Source organism: Macaca mulatta, chromosome 16 (genome assembly GCF_049350105.2).
Source record: "Macaca mulatta isolate MMU2019108-1 chromosome 16, T2T-MMU8v2.0, whole genome shotgun sequence".
In the NCBI taxonomy this organism is placed as follows: domain Eukaryota; kingdom Metazoa; phylum Chordata; class Mammalia; order Primates; family Cercopithecidae; genus Macaca; species Macaca mulatta.
In genome coordinates, this window is record NC_133421.1 from 72,296,693 (window position 1) to 72,315,875 (window position 19,183).

Here is a 19,183-nt window from a genome sequence, read left to right on the forward strand (position 1 = left end):
TGTACTTTTGATGAAGTTCCATTTATCAATGTTTCCTTTTGTGGATTAGAGCTTTTGCTGTCAAGTCTAGGAACTGTTGGCTTAGTTCTAGGTTGTAGAGATTTTTCTCCCCTTTTTTCCTAACAGTTTTATGTTTTATATTTAAGTTCTTGATCTATTTTGTTTTTTCTCTTTTAAAATTTTATTTATTTATTTATCTATTTATTGTTATTATTATTATTATTTGAGACGAAGTTTTGCTCTTGTTGCCCAGGCTGGAGTGCAATGGTGTGATCTCAGCTCGGTGCAACCTCTGCCTCTCAGGTTCAAGCGATTCTCCTGCCTCAGGCTACCAAGTTGCTGGGATTACAGGCACCCGCTGCCATGCCCGGCTAATTTTTTGTATTTTTAGTAGAGATGGGGTTTCACCACGTTGGCCAGGCTGGTCTCGAACACCAGACCTCAGGTGATCCACCTGCCTCGGCCTTCCAAAGTGCTGGGATTACAGGCGTGAGCCACTGCACTGGCTGAGTTAATATTTTATAAGGTGTAAGCAAGGTTTGTTTGTTTGTTTGTTTGTTTTTGCCTATGCATCTAGTTGTTCCAGTAGCATTTATTTAAAAGTCTCTTTTTTTCAATTTATGTAATTTATTAAATTGCCTTTTTTTTTTTTTTTTTAAAGAGGGTTTTACTATGTTGTCCAGGCTGGAGTGCAGTGGTATGATCATAATTCACTGTAACCTTGCACTTGCACTCCTGAGCTCCCGCCTCAGCCTTCTGAGTAGCTAGGAGCTAGGACTACAGACAATGCCACCATGGCTGGCTAATTTTTTCATGTTTTTGTACAGATCAGATCTCACTTTGTTGCCCAGGCTGGTCTCAAACTCCTGGGCTCAAGTGATCCTCAAGCGAGTGATCCTCAGACGATCCTCCCCCCTCATGCTCTCAAAGTGTTGGGATCACAGGGGTGCACCCTATTAAATTGCTTTTGTACTTTTGTAAAAAATCAGTTGAATATATTTTTGTGAGTTTTTGTTTTGTTTTGTTTTGTTTTTTGAGACGGAGTCTCGCTCTGTCACCCAGGCTAGAGTGCAGTGGTGTGATCTTGGTTCACTGCAACCTCCACCTCCTGAGTTCAAGCAGTTCTCTGCCTCAGCTTCCAGAGCAGCTGGGATTACAGGCGCCCGCTACCACATCCAGCTAATTTTTTGTATTTTTAGTAGAGACAGAGTTTCACCATCTTGGTCAGGCTGGTCTTAAACCCCTGACCTCGTGATCCACCCGCCTCGGCCACCCGAAGTGCTGGGATTACAGGCATGAGCCATCTCGCCTGGCCTTTTTATTTTTTTTTTGAGACGGAGTTTTGCTCTTGTTGCCAAGGCTGGAATACAGTGGTGTGATGTCAGCTCACTGCAACCTCCGCCTCCTGGTTTCAAGCGATTCTTCTGCCTCAGCCTCCTGAGTAGCTGGGATTACAGGTTCCTGGCACCATGCCCAGCTAATTTTTGTATTTTTAATAGAGATGGGGTTTCACCATGTTGTCCAAGCTGGTCTCGAACTCCTGACCTCATGATCCGCCCAACTCAGCCTCCCAAAGTACTGGGATTACAGGCGTGAGCCCACTGCGCCCTGCCAAGGGTCTGTTTTTTTTTTTTTTTTTTGAGACAGAGTCTTGCTCTGTCGCCCAGGCTGGGGTGCAGTGGCCAGATCTCAGCTCACTGCAAGCTCCGCCTCCCGGGTTTAGACCATTCTCCTGCCTCAGCCTCCCGAGTAGCTGGGACTACAGGCGCCCGCCACCTCGCCCGGCTAGTTTTTTGTATTTTTTTTTAGTAGAGACGGGGTTTCACCGTGTTAGCCAGGATGATCTCGATCTCCTGACCTCGTGATCCGCCCATCTCGGCCTCCCAAAGTGCTGGGATTACAGGCTTGAGCCACCGCGCCCGGCCGGGTCTGTTTTTATAAGCTGTGAGGATTAAATGTACTAACATAGAATGTCTTGCCTGTAAAGTGCTACATAATGTCAGCTTTTGAGGATTGTGTTTTAAAAAAGTGCTACGTAAGTGTTAGTTATTATTGTTATTACTTTACAACACAGCAAATAAATAATAATTTTTTTTTTTTTTGAGACGGAGTCTCGCTCTATTGCCCAGTCTGGAGTGCAGTGGTGCAATCTCAGCTCATTGCAACCTCCACCTCCTGGGTTCAAGCGATTCTTCTGCCTTAGCCTCCCAAGTATCTGGGACTACAGGTGTGTGCTACCACACCTGGCTAATTTTTGTATTTTTAGTAGATATGGGGGTTTCACCATGTTGACCAGGCTGGTCTCGAACTCCTGACCTCAAATGATACACCACCTCAGCTGCCCAAAGTTCTGGGCTTACAGGTGTGAGCCACCATGCCCAGTCAATAATAATTAAAAAAAAAAAAAATTGGATAAACTCAGTAGTTATTCCTACTTTGTAATTTTAAAAACAATAGTTTCAAAAACTTTTTACTTGTGGTAAAATACACGTAACATAAAATTTACTATCTTAACCTTTTTTTTTGTTTGTTTGTTTTTAAGATGGAGTTTCGTTCTTGTTGCCCAGGTTGGAGTGCAATGGTGCTATCTTGCCTCACTGCAACCTCCGCCTCCTGGGTTCAAACCATTCTCCTGTCTCAGCCTCCTGAGTAGCTGAGATTACAAGCGCCCGCCACCACACCCGGCTAATTTTTATTTTTAATAGAGATGGGGTTTCGCCATATTGGCCAGGCTTGTTTCAAACTCCTGGCGTCAGGTGATCCACCTGCCTTGGCCTCCCAAAGTGCTGGGATTACAGGCGTGAGGCACCGCGCCCGGCCCTGAGCCACCGCTCCCGGCCCACCATCTTAACCATTTTTAAGTGCACAGTTCAGTAGTAAATACATTCACATTGTTTGCAGCCAATCTCCAGAACTTTTTTAACCTCAGAAATTGAAAACTAAAATGCCCATTAAACAACTCCTCATATCTACCTTCCCCCAAAATCCCTGGCAGCTACCATTCTACTTTGTCTCTATGAATTTGACTATTATAGGTGCCTCATCTAAGTGTAATCACAAAGTATTTGTCTTCTTGTGACTGGCTTATTCACTTAGCATAATGCTCTCAGGGTTTATCCATGTTGTAGAATGTAGAATTTCATGTATACACCACATTTTTTATCCATTCATTTGTTGATGGGTATTTGAGTTGCTTCCACCTTTTGGCTATTGTGAATAATACTGCTGTGAACATGGTTGCACAGCTATCTCTTTGAGGCCCTGCTTTCAACTGTTTTGGGTATATTCCCAGAAATGGAATTGTTGTATCATACGGTAATTCTGTTTTGGAGGAACTGCCATAGTTTTCCATAGTGGCTACACCATTTTACATTCCCATCAACAGTGTACAAGTATTCTCGTTACTCCACTTCCTCACCAATACTTGTTATTTTGTGGGGTTGGTTGGTTTTTTGTTTTCTTGGTAGTAGCCACCTCAATGGATATGAGGTGATGTCTTGTTGTGAGTTGCAGTTTCCTGAAATTAGTGACTTTGAGCATCTTTTCATGTGGTCATTGGCCATTTTTATATCTTTGGAGAAATATCTGTTCAAGTCCTTTGCCCATTTTTTTTATTGGGTTGTTATTTTGTTGTTGAGTTGTAGCAGTTATTCATATATTTGGGTTATTAATGCCTTACCATATATATAAATTGCAATTATTTTCTCCCATTCCATGGGTTTCCTTTTTATTCTGTTGATTGTGTCGTTTAATGCACAGAGATTTTAAATTTTGATGCCTATTTTATGTATTTTTACTGTTTTTATCCCTATTTTTGGTGTCACATTCGAGAAATCGTTGCTAAATTCAACGCTATAACACTTTCTCCCTGTTTTCTTCCTTTTTTTCTTTTTTTTGAGACGGAGTCTTTGTAGCCCAGGCTGGAGTTCTGTGGCATGATCTCAGCTCACTGCAACCTCCTCCTCCCGGGTTCAAGTGATTCTCCTGCCTCAGCCTCCCGAGTAGGTGGAATTACAGGCGCCTGCCACCACACCCAGCTAATTTTTGTATTTTTTGTAGAGACCGGGTTTCACCATGTTGGCCAGGCTGGTCTCAAACTCCTGACCTCAGGTGATCTGCTCACCTCGGCCTCCCAAAGTGCTGGAATTACAGGTGTGAGCCTTCGCGCCCGGCATGTAGTAAGTTTTGAAATCAAGAAGTGTGGGACCTCCAACTTTGTTCTTTTTCAAGATTGTTTTGTCCGTTTGGGGTCTTAGCCCATTTATGCTTAGTGTTTCATTATTGGGTTGCTAAGCTTGTGGGAGTTATTTATATTCTACTGCTCAAGGTCATCACCAAGGTCTGAGTTTTCACAGAAAAAATTTGCAACCTCAGGCATAAATGGGTTAATATAGTTTTTAATGGTAAAGCTTTAGAGATGTTACCATGAAAATGAAGAACGGAAAAATGTTTTTAATGATTATTGTTTCATGTTTTATTCAGTGCAGTAAAATGTAAAACAGATAAGAGGTATAAGTTATAGAAAGGAAGATAAAACCTTGTTATTTACAAATGCTATGATTTTGTACCTAAACAATTAAATCGAAAGGAACTGGGCCGGGCGCAGTGGCTTATGGCTATAATCCCAGCACTTTGGGAGGCTGAGCTGGACGGATCACTTGAAGGCAGGAGTTCCAGATCAGCCTGGCCAACATGGTGAAACCCCTTTTCTACTAAAAATACAAAAAAATTAGCCAGGCGTGGTGGTGTGTGCTTGTAATCCCAGCTACTTGGGAGGCTGAGGCGGGAGAATTGCTTGAACTCAGGAGGCAGGGGTTGCAGTGAGCTGAGATCACACCTTTGCACTCCAGCCTGGGCTACAGAGCGAAACTCCATCTCCAAAAAAAAGGAAAGGAGAAGACTGAAAATGATTATGAAGATTAAAAACCATGAAAATTGATAATTTCTGTATATCAGCAGTAACATAAAAATAGGAAAAAATTGCTTTTCAAATTAAGTGATAAACATGTTCTTATTTTACTCATAATTGTTTTGTTTTGAGACAACGATCTTGGCTCTGTCACCCAGGCTGGAGTGCAGTGTGCAGTGGTGTGATCTTGGCTCACTGCAACCTCTGCTTCACGGGCTCATGTGATCTGCCCACCTCAGCCTCCACGTAGCTGGGACCACAGGTGCACACCACCATGCCTGGCTAATTTTTTGTATTTTGGGTAGAGATGGGGTTTCACCATGTTGGCCAGGCTGGTCTCGAACTCCTGAGCTCAAGGGATCCACCCACCTTGGCCTGCCAGAGTGCTGGGATTATAGGAGTGAGCCACTGCTCCCAGTCTGTTTTGAGTTAATTTTTATGTGGATGTGAAGCAAGGGTACAACTTCATTGTTTTGCGTGTGGCTATCTACTCCTGGCACCATTTGCTGAAAAGACTATTCTTTCCCTCATTGAATTGTGTTGGCACCCTTGTCAAAAATCATTTGACCACAATTATGGATTTATTCATGGACTCTCAATTCTATTCCACTGATCTAACCTTATGCTGGTACTGTACTGTCTTGATTACTGTGGCTTTGTTTTAGGTGGTGAAGTATGAGTCTTCCTACTTTTTCAGAATTGGTTCCTAGCAATTCCATATGCATGTTAGAATTTGCCTACTAATTTCTACAAAGAAGTCAGCCCTGGCCTGGTGTGGTGGCTCACGCCTGTAATCCCAGCACTTTGGGAGGTGGAGGTGGGTGGATCACCTGAGGTCAGGAGTTCGAGACCAGCCTGGCCAACATGGCTAAACAATAATAAATTATTATTGTTTATACTATAGAATTATTTCTTCCTCTTGATGCTACTGTATATGGAATTATTTTCTTCATTTTCAGATTGTTCATTGCAAGTATTAAAAAATGGATTTTTGTCTATCAATCTTGTATTCTACAGCCTTGCTGAACTAGTCATTAGTTATAGGCTGGGTAATGGAAGGCTCCTTGTGGCTGTTTTATGCCCTGGGTCTCTCCTACAAACTAGCCAGTCTGCAGTCTAGGCTGTATCTTCTTTACATCCTCTTTCCACTTGCCTAGTACCACAACCCCCATTGTTTTTGGGAACACCCTTAGACTGAAACTTGTCACACTCCTGTAAGTGAAGTTAGGTCCTTTGAGATACTCTGTGTTCCTGTTTCTTCCCTTAGGCAAAGTATCTGAGCCAGTGTTCTAGTGGTAGAGGTGGGGGCAATGGCAAGCTTTTCTGTGAATGCTACCCCAGCTCTAGGAGGGTGTGGGGCAGGTAGCAGCCTGGGGTCCTCTTGGCTTGTCTCTCCTGTTGTGGAACCACTGTCCCATGAGCTGGGGAAAAGGGTCTTTGGGTTCCCAGTATTCTCAGTGTATCATGCCTATGAAAGGGCCCCTTTTCCACAAGTAGGGATTGAGCAGAAGAAGGGAGCCCCTGCCTCTGATGGTACTTGCCCGAGACTTAGCCTTAGCAACAGAAGTCAGGGCAGGATGAGAAATGCTGAAGTTGCATCCCTCCCAGGAATAAAGAGAGCCCTCGGGGCTGAGTGCAGTGCTCACACCTGTAATCCTAGTACTGTGGGAGACTGAGGCAGGCAAATCACTTGAGGCCAGGGTTCGAGCCCCTCCTGGCAAATATGGTAAAACCCCATCTCTTGGGCCAGGCACGGTGGCTAACACCTGTAATCCCAGCACTTTGGGAGGCCGAGGCAGGCAGATCACGAGGTCAGGAGATAGAGACCATCCTGGCTAATATGGTGAAATCCCATCTCTACTAAACAAAATAAAAAAATTAGCTGGGCATGGTGGCGGGCGCCTGTAGTCCCAGCTACTCGGGATGCTGAGGCAGGAGAATGGCGTGAACCCAGAAGGTGGAGCTTGCAGTGAGTTGAGATTGCGCCACTGCATTCCAGCCTAGGCGACAGTGTGAAACTCCATCTCAAAAAAAAAAACACACAAAAAAAACCCATCTCTACTAAAAATACAAAAATTAGCTGATTTTGTGGTGGCGTGTACCTGTAATCCCAGCTACTCGGGAGGCTGAGGCGGGAGAATCGCTTGAACCCAGGAGGCAGAGGTAGCAGTGAGACAAGATCGCACCACTGCCCTCCAGCCTGGACAACAAAACAAGGGCAAAAGCAAGACCCTGTCTCAAAAAAAAAAAAAAAAAAAAAGCCCTCAGGCTTGGATTTTGGGGAAAGGGGACACTTGCGTTCTTGGCTGCAGCACCCAGAGCCTAGCTGATGGGGCTGGGAGTGGGATCTTTGTTCAGATTCCATAGACTGTCACTTTTCTGACTGAATTTTCGTAGAGTTTATTGAATAAATGTTTCTTTCTTTCTTTTTTTTTTTTTTTTTGAGACAGAGTCTCACTGTCGCCTAGGCTAAAGTGCAGTGGTGTGATCTTGGCTCACTGCAACCTCTGCCTCCTGGGTTCAGGAGATTCTCCCGCCTCAGCCTCCTGAGTAGCTGGGATTGCAGGCATGCGCCACCATGCTGAGCTAATTTTTTTTGTGTTTTTTTTTTTTTTTTGAGGTGGACCCTTGCTCTTGTCACCCAGGCTGGAGTGCAGTAGTGTGATCTTGGCTCACTGCAGCCTCCACCTCCTGGGTTCAAGCAATTCTCCTGCCTCAGCCTCCTGAGTAGCTGGGATTACGGGTGCCTGCTACCATGGCCTGGCCAATTTTTGTATTTTTAGTAGAGATGGGGTTTCACCATGCTGACCAGGCTGGTCTTGAACTGACCTTAGGTGATCTACCTGCCTCAGCCTCCCAAAGTGCTGAGATTACAGGTGTGAGCCACCATGCCTGGCCAATTTTTATATTTTTAGTAACGACGGGGTTTCATCATGTTGGCCAGCCTGGTCTCAAACTCCTGACCTCAAGTGATCTACCCACTACAGCCTTCCAAAATGCTTGGATTATAGGCATGAGCCACCATGCTCAGCCTGTTTCTTCATTTCCTGTTTGCCTTTAGGACTCAGAGACTTTGAGTGCTTGTTATTTGATAATTTTCGCTGCTTCCACTGAGGAGCAGGTAGTGGAGCTTCCTTATACTGTTATTCTCTGTGTCAGTCTCCTGTAAACCTTTTTTGAGCTAGCATTCATGCCTCCATAAGGCTTAGCTTAGAAAAACATTTCCTTCATATGAGCTTTGACCATGCTTCATAAGGAGCTCTTAATATACCCCTTAACATCTCAACTTTCAGGTACTGTTTTTTTGTGTTATAAGAGGCCAAGAGAGTTGATTTCTCATGTTTATTTTCCATAAACAATTTGGTACATGTGGAAGTACTATAGAAGGGAAAATCTGCACATGAGTACAGAGTTTGTAAAATAAATGAAAATAATGGTAGATAATTTTAATATGGAGGGTACAGCACTGCAGTTGAGTTCTATTCAGGTTGGCTTGAAGTTGATTGCAGTTAACTTTTGCCTTCTCTGACCTGAGTTAGTCATCAGAATCATCAGGCTTTGGCCCGGTGTGGTGGCTCATGCCTGTAATCCCAGCACTTTGGGAGGTTGAGACAGGCTGATCACCTGAGGTCAGGAGTTTTGAGACCAGCCTGGCCAACATGGTGAAACCCCATCTCTACTAAAAATACAAAGATTAGCTGGATGTGGTGGTGAGCACCTGTAATCCCAGCTACTTGGGAGGCTGAGGTGGGAGAATCGCTTGAACCCAGGAGGCAGAGGTTGCAGCGAGCCGAGATCATGCCACTGCACTCCAGCCTAGGTGACAAGAGTGAAACTCCGTCTCAAAAAAAAAAAAAAACCATCAGGCTTCTTCTTCTTCAGTTTTACTATCCTCTTAAATTAAAATTTATTTATTTATGATTTTTTTTTTTCTTTCAGGGACCACTTAATAGTGAGTCTTCCAACCAGAGTTTGTGTAGCGTGGGATCCTTGAGTGATAAAGAAGTAGAGGTAAGAAGCTACGTTCATGGCAAGACTTTTCATACTTCCACTTTTGGGCGAGGCTTGGTGACTCAAGGCTATAATCCCATCACTTCGGGAGGCGGAGGTGGGCAGATTGCTTGAGGCTGGGAGTTCGAGACCAGCCTGGGCAACATAGTAAGAACTCATTTCTACAAAAAAACTTAGCAGGGCGTGGTGGTGCATAGCTGTGGCCCCAGCTACTTGGAGGCTAAGGTGGGAGGATTGTTTGTGCCTGGGAGGATGAGGCTGCAGTGAGCTGTGATGGCACCACTGCAGAGCCTGGGCGACAGAGTGAGACCCCCATCTCAGAGAAGAGATAGCACTGCTTAATTAACTCCCTGGGTGCTGTTAGACTGTGTGTCAATTGCTCCGCTTTGAGTTGTGTGCCCTTTGCATACGTACAGCTGTGATGTGGCCCTCATGAGTTTTTATTATTATAATCATGTGTGGATCTTATATATTTTAAAATTTTTGCTTAGTTGCCATCAATAAAGGATAGAAATTTGCAATATTGTTCCTGTTTAAATGGAAGATAAAATTGATTGACTGATTTTATTTTTACAACTTTTTTCGAGACATGGCCTCACTCTGTCATGCAGGCCGGGGTGCAGTGGGGCAATCATAGCTGATTGTAACCTGACACTCCTGAACTCAAGCAGTCCTCCTGTCTCAGCCTCCTGAATAGCTAGGTGCCACCATGCCCGGCTAATTTTTTAAAATATTTTTATAGAGACGGGGTCTCGCTGTGCTGCCCAAACTGGTCTGGAACTCAAGCCATCCTCCCACCTCAGCCTTCAAAGTGCTGGAATTACAGACATGAGCCACAGTGCCTGGTCAAGATTTTTTGTTCATTTGCTTAGCTTTTCACAGCCCTCATGCACAAGGTTTTTTTTGTTTTGTTTTTTGTTTTTGTTTTTTTTTAAGGCATATAACCTAGCTGCCTGTAGATAGGTCTAAGTGTAAGTCTGTAGCCACCTACTTTGCACTTTGCAGATCTCTCCTCTTTGGAAAAAAGATTGGATTTAAAGTAGAAGTACTGTAACAGCAGTTTTCTGAGAACTTAACGTATGGTGGACATTTGTCCTACATTTGTGCTCTATTAAATATCTTATGAAAGTTTTGTAGTACCTCTGATTTACAGATGAATAAACTGAAGCTCTGATATTTTAAGCAGTTTGACAAAAATTGTGTGGATGGGTTGGTTCTAGACCCTAATACTCTTTGATTATACTCAGTTTTAAGAGGAAGACAGTGATTCAGGACTTGTCTGGACCAGTTATATCTGTTTATGTATTTTGTGTATACTCGCTGTTTTCCTAATGTGAAAAATTTACCAAAATGCTAATTGTGACGTATATGGTTTTTAACAGACTCCCGAGAAAAAGCAGAATGACCAGCGAAATCGGAAAAGAAAAGCTGAACCATATGAAACTAGCCAAGGTAGTAATAATTTCGTATCAACAAAAGTACTCAATTCTAATGTACTTAGATAGAATTTTCTAACTCAAACTAAATAATTAGTTTGTACACAGGGATTCCTGATAAAGGCGGTTTGTGTATCTTAAGGGAATATCAGACTGTTTATTACAGACTTGCCATTTGATATACACCTGACAAAACAGTGTTAGTTCTTCGGGGACTCTTTGTTTTCCCTGTTGTAAGCTAACAATCTTCTTAACCACAGGTTTTTCTTTACACCAAGCATATATTGTACAAAAAAGAGGTTATGTCAGAGTTTTAACTCTTAACTTGTGTTAGATCAGTGATTTGTTAATGACAGCCAGCTGGAACTGCTTCATTTACATTACTGTCCTTTCTGCCTACAGATCTTCCATGGCAGTTGTTTAGTTGAATATTGGAACCCACTGGGATAAATCTGTAAACATGATGGTTATACTGCCAAATATCTTTATATAATCAAAGAAAGAAAAAATGGCTTGGCTTTTTTTTCTCCCCCATTCTAAGGAATAGAAAGCCCAGTCTTGTTGCATCCTTCTTATCTTTTAAAATCTGCAGATAGTTCATTTTGTCTTTGGGAGCAAAATTCTCCCAAAGTGACAAGAAAAATTACTGAATCTTAAAGCTGTGAAAAATTCTTCCTTTCACTGCTTGTTCAGTCCTTTATTTTATGGAGGAAATAGTCTGTTCTTAGGCTAAGGTATTTTGGCTCATTTGTTACAAGTAAAGGTGACGCTTGGGTTTATAGCAATGTATGTAGTTACTGAATGTATAGTACATTTTAGTGAATGATGGTTTATATGTGTATTGGAAAAACTGTATTTACTTTGGTTTCATTTTCAGGGAAAGGCACTCCTAGGGGACATAAAATTAGTGATTACTTTGAGGTAAGTTACATTTTTTGAAAAAACAAACAACAAAAAAAACCAAACAAAAAACCAAACTCTGTAGTGATTTTTTTTAAAAAACCTGAATCCTTGTGTTCATTTGAGGCTTTAGAAAGTAATATTTTGGCCAGGCGACGTGGCTTATGCTTGTAATCCCAGCACTTTGGGAGGCCGAGATGGGAGGATCGCTGGAACCCAGGAGTTCGAGACCAATCTGGGCAACATGGGGAAACCCTGTCTCTACAAAAAAATAGAAAAATTAGCCAGGTGTGGTGGCACACACCTGTAGTCCTGGCTGCCTGGGAGGCTGAGGTGGGAGGATCACTTGAGCCTGAGAAGTTGAGGCTGCAGTGAGCCATGATCTGCACTGCAGCCTGGGTGACAGTGAGACCCTGTCTCCCCCAACCCCCCCCCCCAAAAAAGAAAGAAAGTAATGTTTTGCCTTTACTGTACTCTTCTTCCCTTTCTCCCCATCTTCATCAGTTAATGCTGCCCCATCTCTCAGTAAGAGAAAACTGCTGCTGCCTTCCTAAATTTAAATTTATTATGTGTCTTGTCTGTGATGATGTAAGAATTCACAAATGAGGTGATTTTTCTCTTGGCCAGACGAGGTTTTGTGTCTTACAAAGATTGAGGTGGAATGACTTGGACTCTTCTTTTGTCCTCCTCCCTTTAGTACAGTGGAACATGTAGTGAGTTCCCTGACCCATCGTTAGTGGTTACTAAAGACACTAACATCCACTGCACCACTGCATTTCTGCTTCGTGTATTTTGAGACAAGAAGGGAAAACATTCTTCTCTCATGTCCTTTCAAAATCATGTATACCTTCAGCTTTCTAGCCATGTTTTCTTTATATCTTGGTATATTTCTGCTGGAGCTCCTTCTTAAAAATCTCATTAAAAAGTTAGCAGAATTTGACTTGTGTGGCATTTTCTCTCTAGAGTAAGATGTATTAACTTAAAGGGGCCATATAATTAAGATCTGTTTGTGTATTAATCTTTTACTCTCCTTATCTGAAGCATAGTACTGTTTTGAATTATTCATATCCGTTTTTCCCTGTTGGCCAGTTTGCTGGGGGAAGCGGGCCAGGAACCAGCCCTGGCAGAAGTGTTCCACCAGTTGCACGATCCTCACCGCAACATTCCTTATCCAATCCCTTACCGGTAAGCATTCACCTGGAGAAATTTGACACCTGTTGTAGGAGACAAGATGCCCAGAAACACTCAAGCAAAGTTTCTCTTTCATTAATTACCCACAGGGAATGAAGCATTAGGGAGAAGAGTTCATAGTTTTACCTATGAATCCCTTACTTAGATTCAAATCTGTATCAGTAAATTAGCTTTTTACAGAAGAGCCAATCCTATTATCTCTATATAATAAATTACCTCTAATCCTACAGCTCAATAGTCTGTCAAAGAATTGATTCCAATCGAAACATTAGGTTTTTTCCCTTGCCAAATTTGTATGTTCCTGTAGGGTTTTTTAATTTTAAAATTTGACCAGCTTCTGGCATAATTGAGTTTTCTCCAGAGCTTACTCAGTAATGTACTAGAAAAACTAATGCTATACAGATTTGTGATAGGTTTGTTTCCAGCCTGTAAGAGAGATCTGAAGGTCTTAAAAACATACCTAAGTTAGTGGTTCTCAGTTGGTGGCAGTTTTGCCCCTCAGGGACATTTGTCAATAACTGGAGTCATTATTGGTTGTCACAGCTCAAAGGTATGGGGATGACACTATAGGCATCTACTGAGCAGAAGTCAGGGATGCTGGTAAACATTCTGTAATGTTAGGACAGCCTCCCTGCAAAAAAAAAATTACCTGGTCCAAAATATCAGTGGTGCCGAGGTTGAGAATTCCTGAGTAAGCCAATGTAGGAGTATGTTTATTTGCTCCGGTGTCTTCACATTATTTGTTGATACTGTGTAAGACTTCTTACTCAAGAGTGTGCTCTATCCCCTAATGCCTTAGGTATTGCCTCAGGTGGGATCTTGGGAGACAGGGTCTCTGGGACAGAAGTTTTTATTTTAGATCACTGATTTTTAGGAAGTTGTTTTTCGTTGCCTTGGTAGAGTTGTGTAATAGTACTCATTTCCCAGGCAATTTAGGCTTCTGTATTGTTAAAGTATTTTAAAATCTACTTCCTCCCCCTCTACTGTCTCATAAAAACCTTCATTCATTAGGATTATTGTAATTATTGAAGCACTTATGAAAACATAAGTTAAACTTATGAAAACAACTAAGAAGTTTTGGCTATTACTGTGTCATCCTTGCCATATATATGTAATTTTCTTTTCTTTTTTCTGAGACAGTCTCGCTTTGTCATCCAGGCTAGAGTGCAGTGGTGCGATCATGACTCACTGCAACCTCCGCCTCCTGGGCTCAAGTGATTCTCCCAACTCATCCTCCTGAGTAGCTCATACTACAGGCATGTACCACTACGCCCGGCTAATTTTTTTATTTCTTTGTAGAGGCGTGGTTTCACCATGTTGCCCAGGCTGGTCTCAAACTCCTGAGATCATGTGATCTGCCCGCCTCCACCTCCCAAAGTGTTGAGATTACAGGCATTAGCCATTGTGTCAGACCATCCTTGCCATAGTTTAAAATGTTAGAAATGTTTGATGATAGATCCAATTTGGGCAGGTTGAGGTTTGTTAGATAACTGTTGAAGAGGCCTGTGTCTCTGTTTTTCTTAAGTTTCAAACCAGTTAAAGTCTAACAGACATTAAATGAGATTGCAGATTATCTATTTGGGACAGATATGTTTTATAGAATTTCTCAGTGTTGTGTATCACTCTTTTCTTCCGGAAATCCCCTTTTCATTTGGTTTTTAATGGTGTGACCACCCATCTCTCATGTGTCAGTTTAGGTTGAATCTTACCTGAAGACAAAAGAGATGAACGCAATAATCTGTAGATATTTTTGCCAGCTATATGAATGTGGCTGAGCCTCATCATCATGCAAATCTGAGTATAGATGAGGTGTTAAAATAGGAACCAAAGCTTAATCCTCCACCTTTTCCTTGCTTGCCTCTAGGCTACTCAGCATGGTTGGAGGAAAACACACACGCCAAGGTGACTGACTGATCTTCAGGTCATGAGCACTGGCCTCATGTGTACCTCTCACTGCCTGCCAGTCCTACTGTATTTCTACTTAGTTCCCTTTCCTCCATGAATATGTCCTGTTTTTGTCATCTCCTGCAAATCTCCAGCAATTCTTCTACTAACTGATGGCCTTCCTTTTTTATGTTACTGAGAAAATAGAAACGATCAGAAGAGCATTTCCACATGCTCCTACCGCAGATTTGCCAAGCTCCTTGCATCAGTACCCACATCCATCTGCCTTTGAGATGAATGAACTTGCTAGCCCTTCACATGGGTCTGGTCTCCCCAATAATTATGTATCCAGCTGTCTACTTGACATTTCCACTTGTACTGCTTGAGCATGTCCAAAAACGAACTCTTGCTTTCCCTGCCCTACCATAACAATAACATTGAACTGCTCTTCCTGTAATCTGCCTTGTCCTGGTAAATGACAGGTAACACCATCTGGTTTTTCAGGTCACAACCTCATGCCCCAAATGTAATCCATCAGAAAATCCTGGTTTTCCTTTAAAATGTATTAGAATATGACCACTTTTCTATTTTTCCAGTTCACTGTATTAGCTTTCAAAGTAGTCTCCCTGTTTTTGCCCTTGTTTCACCTAGTCTGAATGTAATAGCCCGAGTAAGTGTTAAAATGTTCAGACACATCCTAGCACTCCTCTGCTCAACACTTCCTAGACTGAAGTCTTCATGTGACCTAAAAGCTCTTGCGTGATCTGTGCTCCCCACCGTCCACCCGATTCTGACATCTGCAGCCATTCTCCCTCTCCTTCATGCCACTGCAGCCACACTGGCCTCCTTGAGCTCTGTGAAGAATGCTTTTGCTTCAGAGTCTTTGTACTTGTTATTCCCTCTTCAGGAACATTCTTTTCTCAGATATCAGCAATCTCTTCTTCAGGTTGTTGCTCAAAAATGACCTTAGCCGAGCGGTCTCCGTTAGCCAGCTTCTCTAAAATAGCAGTCCCTCATACCTTGTCACTTTGTTCCTAACTGTACTTTATTTTAATTCTTGTTATTGGTACCTGACACACCCATACATTTTAATATATACTTAAATTTTTTGTTGATTTATATTTATATATACAGAGGAGTACACATTGTAAGTCTACAGTTCACATGAATTTTCACAAACTCTACAAGCACAAGAAATATTACCAGTGCTGCAGAAGTCCCCCTGAGTTCCCTTTCAGTTACCCCCTCCCTGCCACTGTGGATAGCCACTAGCCTGACCTCTAACAATATAGATGAATTTTTTTTGTATCTTGCATAAAAGACATTCAGTGTATACTTTTGTGTCTGGCTCCTTTTGTTGCATGTTACTTTTGTGAGGTTTATCCATTTCATTGTCTATTTTGTAGGTCATTTATTGTCATTGGTGTGTTATAAATTTAATTTTCATTTAATAATTTATATATTTTAATTTTCAACTCTATAATTAGTTAATTGCCCGTCTTCCCACTATAATTTTTTTTTTTTTTTTTGAGACGGAGTTTCGCTCTTGTTGCCCAGGCTGGAGTGCAGTGGGGTGCGATCTTGGCTCACTGCAACCTCTGCCTTCCGGTCTCAAGCAATTCTCCTGCCTCAGCCTCCCGAGTAGCTGGGACTACAGGCATGCGCCACCACGCCCAGCTAATTTTTTGTATTTTTAGTAGAGGCAGGGTTTCACCATCTTGGTTGGGATGGTCTTGATCTCTTGACCTCGTGATCTGACCACCTCGGCCTCCCAAAGTGCTGGGATTACAGGCGTGAGCCACTGCACCCGGCCTAGAATGTTAATCTCATAAGAAAGGAGATTTTGCTTTGCTTCGTTTACTGCTGTCTCTTGTTACATAAAGGTGTAATTTTTAAACTAATTTCCCCCACTTGACATGTAAGCAATAATGTCTCATTTCATTTTCAGTGTCCAGCATCCAAAACAGTGCTTGGGACACAATAGGTGTTCAAAATTGTGCTGACAGGGAAGAATAGATGGATAAAAAATTATTTTCACCTTTTTTCCTGTAAAAGATTATTTTGTATTTGTGTTAAATATAAAAAATACAGAAAGTATGTAAAACATGAAAGTTTTTATACAGGAGTTGGCAAAAGACAGGTCACAGCTGGCTAGCTAGGAATGATTTTTATTTTTTTAAATTTATTTCATTTTAATTTATTTTATTTTTAGAGACAGAGTCTCACTCTCTCTCCCAGGCTAGAGTGCAGTGGCGCAGTGTTGGCTCACTGCAACCTCAGCCTCTTGGGTTCAAGCGATTCCCCTGCCTCAGCCTCCTGAGTAGCTGGGATTACAGCCGTGCACCACTACGCCTGTCTAATTTTTGTATTTTTAGTAGAGATGAGGTTTCGCCATGTTGGCCAGGCTGGCCTCGAACTCCTGACCTCAAGTAATCCACCCGCCTTGGCCTCCCAAAGTGCTGGAGTTACAAGCGTGAGCCACCGCACTTGGCAAGCTCAAAGTGATTTTTAGATGTTTAAAAGGTTTTAGAAACGAAGGATATGTGACAGACTGACGTGGCCTGCGAAACCTAATATATTTCTATCTGATCCTTCACAAAAAAAGCTCCCAGAAAATCACTATAAAGTTAACTCTGTGTAATTGTTACATAGGGAGGTAAACTATTTCCAGCAGCTGGAAACCTACATGCGGTTCCCTGATCACAACTCCCACTACCCTAGAAGTGATCACTCGGCTAGTTTTTGTGGTAATCATTTTCGTTTTCATGTAGTTTAAACTATCCATGTATGAATCCATAAACAAAATAGTTTAGTTTTGCCAGTAAGTAAACTCAGTGTTTAAATCTTACGAATTTTTATTTTTGGCTGTTCTATCAATTATTAAGAGCGGTGAGTATATTCGTATCTCTCGCTGTGATTGTGGAAGTTGTCTGTTTCTTATATTTATATTAAATTTTGTTATATGTATTATGATTCTCTTCATCTCTTTAAAGCTCTTTGCTTTATTTTTCAATTTTAATTTTTATTTTTGAGACAGGTTCTCGCTCTGTTGCCTCGGCTGGAGTGCAGTGCATAATCTCAGCTCACTACAACCTCCGCCTCCTGGGTTCAAGTGATTCTTGTGCCTCAGCCTCCCAAGTACCTGGGATTACAGGCATGTGTCACCATGCCCAGATAACCTTTTTGTATTTTTAGTTGGGGTTTCTCTGTGTTGGCCAGGCTGGTCTAGAACTCCTGGCATCAAGTGATCCGCCTGCCTCGGCCTCCCAAAGTATTGGGATTACAGGTGTGAGCCCCCGAGCCTGGCTGAAGCCCTTTGCTTGAAATGTGGTTTATCTGATGTTTAATATATCCAAACCATTGTGAGGTATAACTATTTCCATTCTTAATATTGTCAGCTTTGCATTATTATGTTTTCTTTCTTTGGCAAATACCATGTAATTAGATTTTTTTCTCTTAAGTCTAAAATTTTTCTATTATCCTATTTACATTCATTATAATTACCACTCTATTAAGTTTAGATATATCATCGTTTAATGTGTTTTTTATTTATCCTGCCTCTTCTGTGTTCCTTTTTCTTTAATTTCTTGCCTTCATTTAGATTGAATTTTTTTTTTAAGTCATTTTCTATTTTCCTCTTCTACTAGTAGCTAGGCTGTCTTTGGTGTTTCTCTTAGAAAGTACCACTTACGGCCAGGCATGGTGGCTCATGCATGTAATCCTTGCACTTTGGGAGACCTGGGAACCCTCCTGGGAGGATTACTCCAGCTGAGGAGTTCGAGACCAACCTAAGCAATATAGTGAGACCCCTGTCTCTACAAGGCAGGCAAATCATGAGGTCAGGAGTTCGAGACCAGCCTGGCCAACGTGATGAACCCATACCTCTACTAAAAATACAAAAACTTAGCTGGGCTTGGTGGCAGGTGCTTGTAATCCCAGCCACTCAGAAGGCTGAGGCAGGAGAATCTCTTGAACCCGGGAGGTAGAGCTTGCAGTGAACCGAGATCGCGCCACTGCATTCTAGCCCTGGTGACAGTGCGAGACTCCGTCTCAGAAACAAACAAACAAACATTTAAAATTAGCCAGGCATGGTGGCATGCACCTTATAGTCCCAGCTACTCAGGTGGCTGAGGTGGGAGGATTCCTTGAGCTTAGGAGGTCGAGGCTGGAGTGAGCCATGATCACACTACTGCACTCCATCCTGGAGCATAAAGTGAGACCCCGTTTCAAATAACCCCCCCCCAAAAAATAAATTACCACATGCCAAAATTTGAAGTCAGTTGTATCTTTATCCTCTACCAAATAAAATCATGTCCTCAGGACACTAACTGTTTACTCTGCTACTGATTTGGTGGTAGTGGTGTATGTTTTTATTTTGCCTTTTTTTGGTCTCATAAAATATTATTGTTTAATGCTATCAGTGTTCGTTTAGGTTTATCTGTGTATTTACCTCTTTGTACTTCTTTCCTTTTTGCATCCTACACCTTCCACCTGGGGTCACTTTCCTTCTGCCTAAGTATTCCATTAGTATTCTTCTAGAATATATCTGCTAGGGATTAACTCTCTAGGTTTTTGTTTACTGAAATAACTTTATTTTGCTCTTATTCCTGAAAGGTATTTTTGGCTGTGTGTGTTTTTAGGTTCGCTTTTTTTTTCTTTTAACACAATTGAGCAGTAATTCATTACCATGTTCTAACCCTCCATTGTTACTCTTAAGAAATCAGCTGTCATTTGCCTGTTGTTTCTTTGAAGGTATCTGCTTTTTTCCCCCTGACTGCTTTAAAAGTTGTTAGCTATGGTGTTCTGTAGTTTTATGATAATGTGTCATTTCATTTCTCTGGCTTGTGATTTC

At 41.9% G+C, this 19,183-nt stretch overlaps 1 protein-coding gene across 32 annotated transcripts in view; it reads left to right on the forward strand.

Annotated features, from left to right (window-relative positions):
* TLK2 (tousled like kinase 2) overlaps positions 1-19,183 on the forward strand; it is a 165,293-nt gene that overhangs the window by 62,628 nt on the left and 83,482 nt on the right. For 15 of the 32 annotated variants that reach the window (XM_077972341.1, XM_077972323.1, XM_077972319.1 and 12 more), the window contains 4 exons: positions 8,849-8,920; positions 10,303-10,372; positions 11,234-11,277; positions 12,346-12,441. Coding sequence is in view for 28 of the 32 variants with exons in the window: in XM_077972323.1 (XP_077828449.1) it covers positions 8,849-8,920; positions 10,303-10,372; positions 11,234-11,277; positions 12,346-12,441 (282 nt within the window). In the remaining 4 variants the exon portion in view is untranslated. The remainder of the gene's footprint in view (positions 1-8,848; positions 8,921-10,302; positions 10,373-11,233; positions 11,278-12,345; positions 12,442-19,183) is intronic. The other 17 variants (XM_077972327.1, XM_077972333.1, XM_077972344.1 and 14 more) reach the window with 2 other exon arrangements.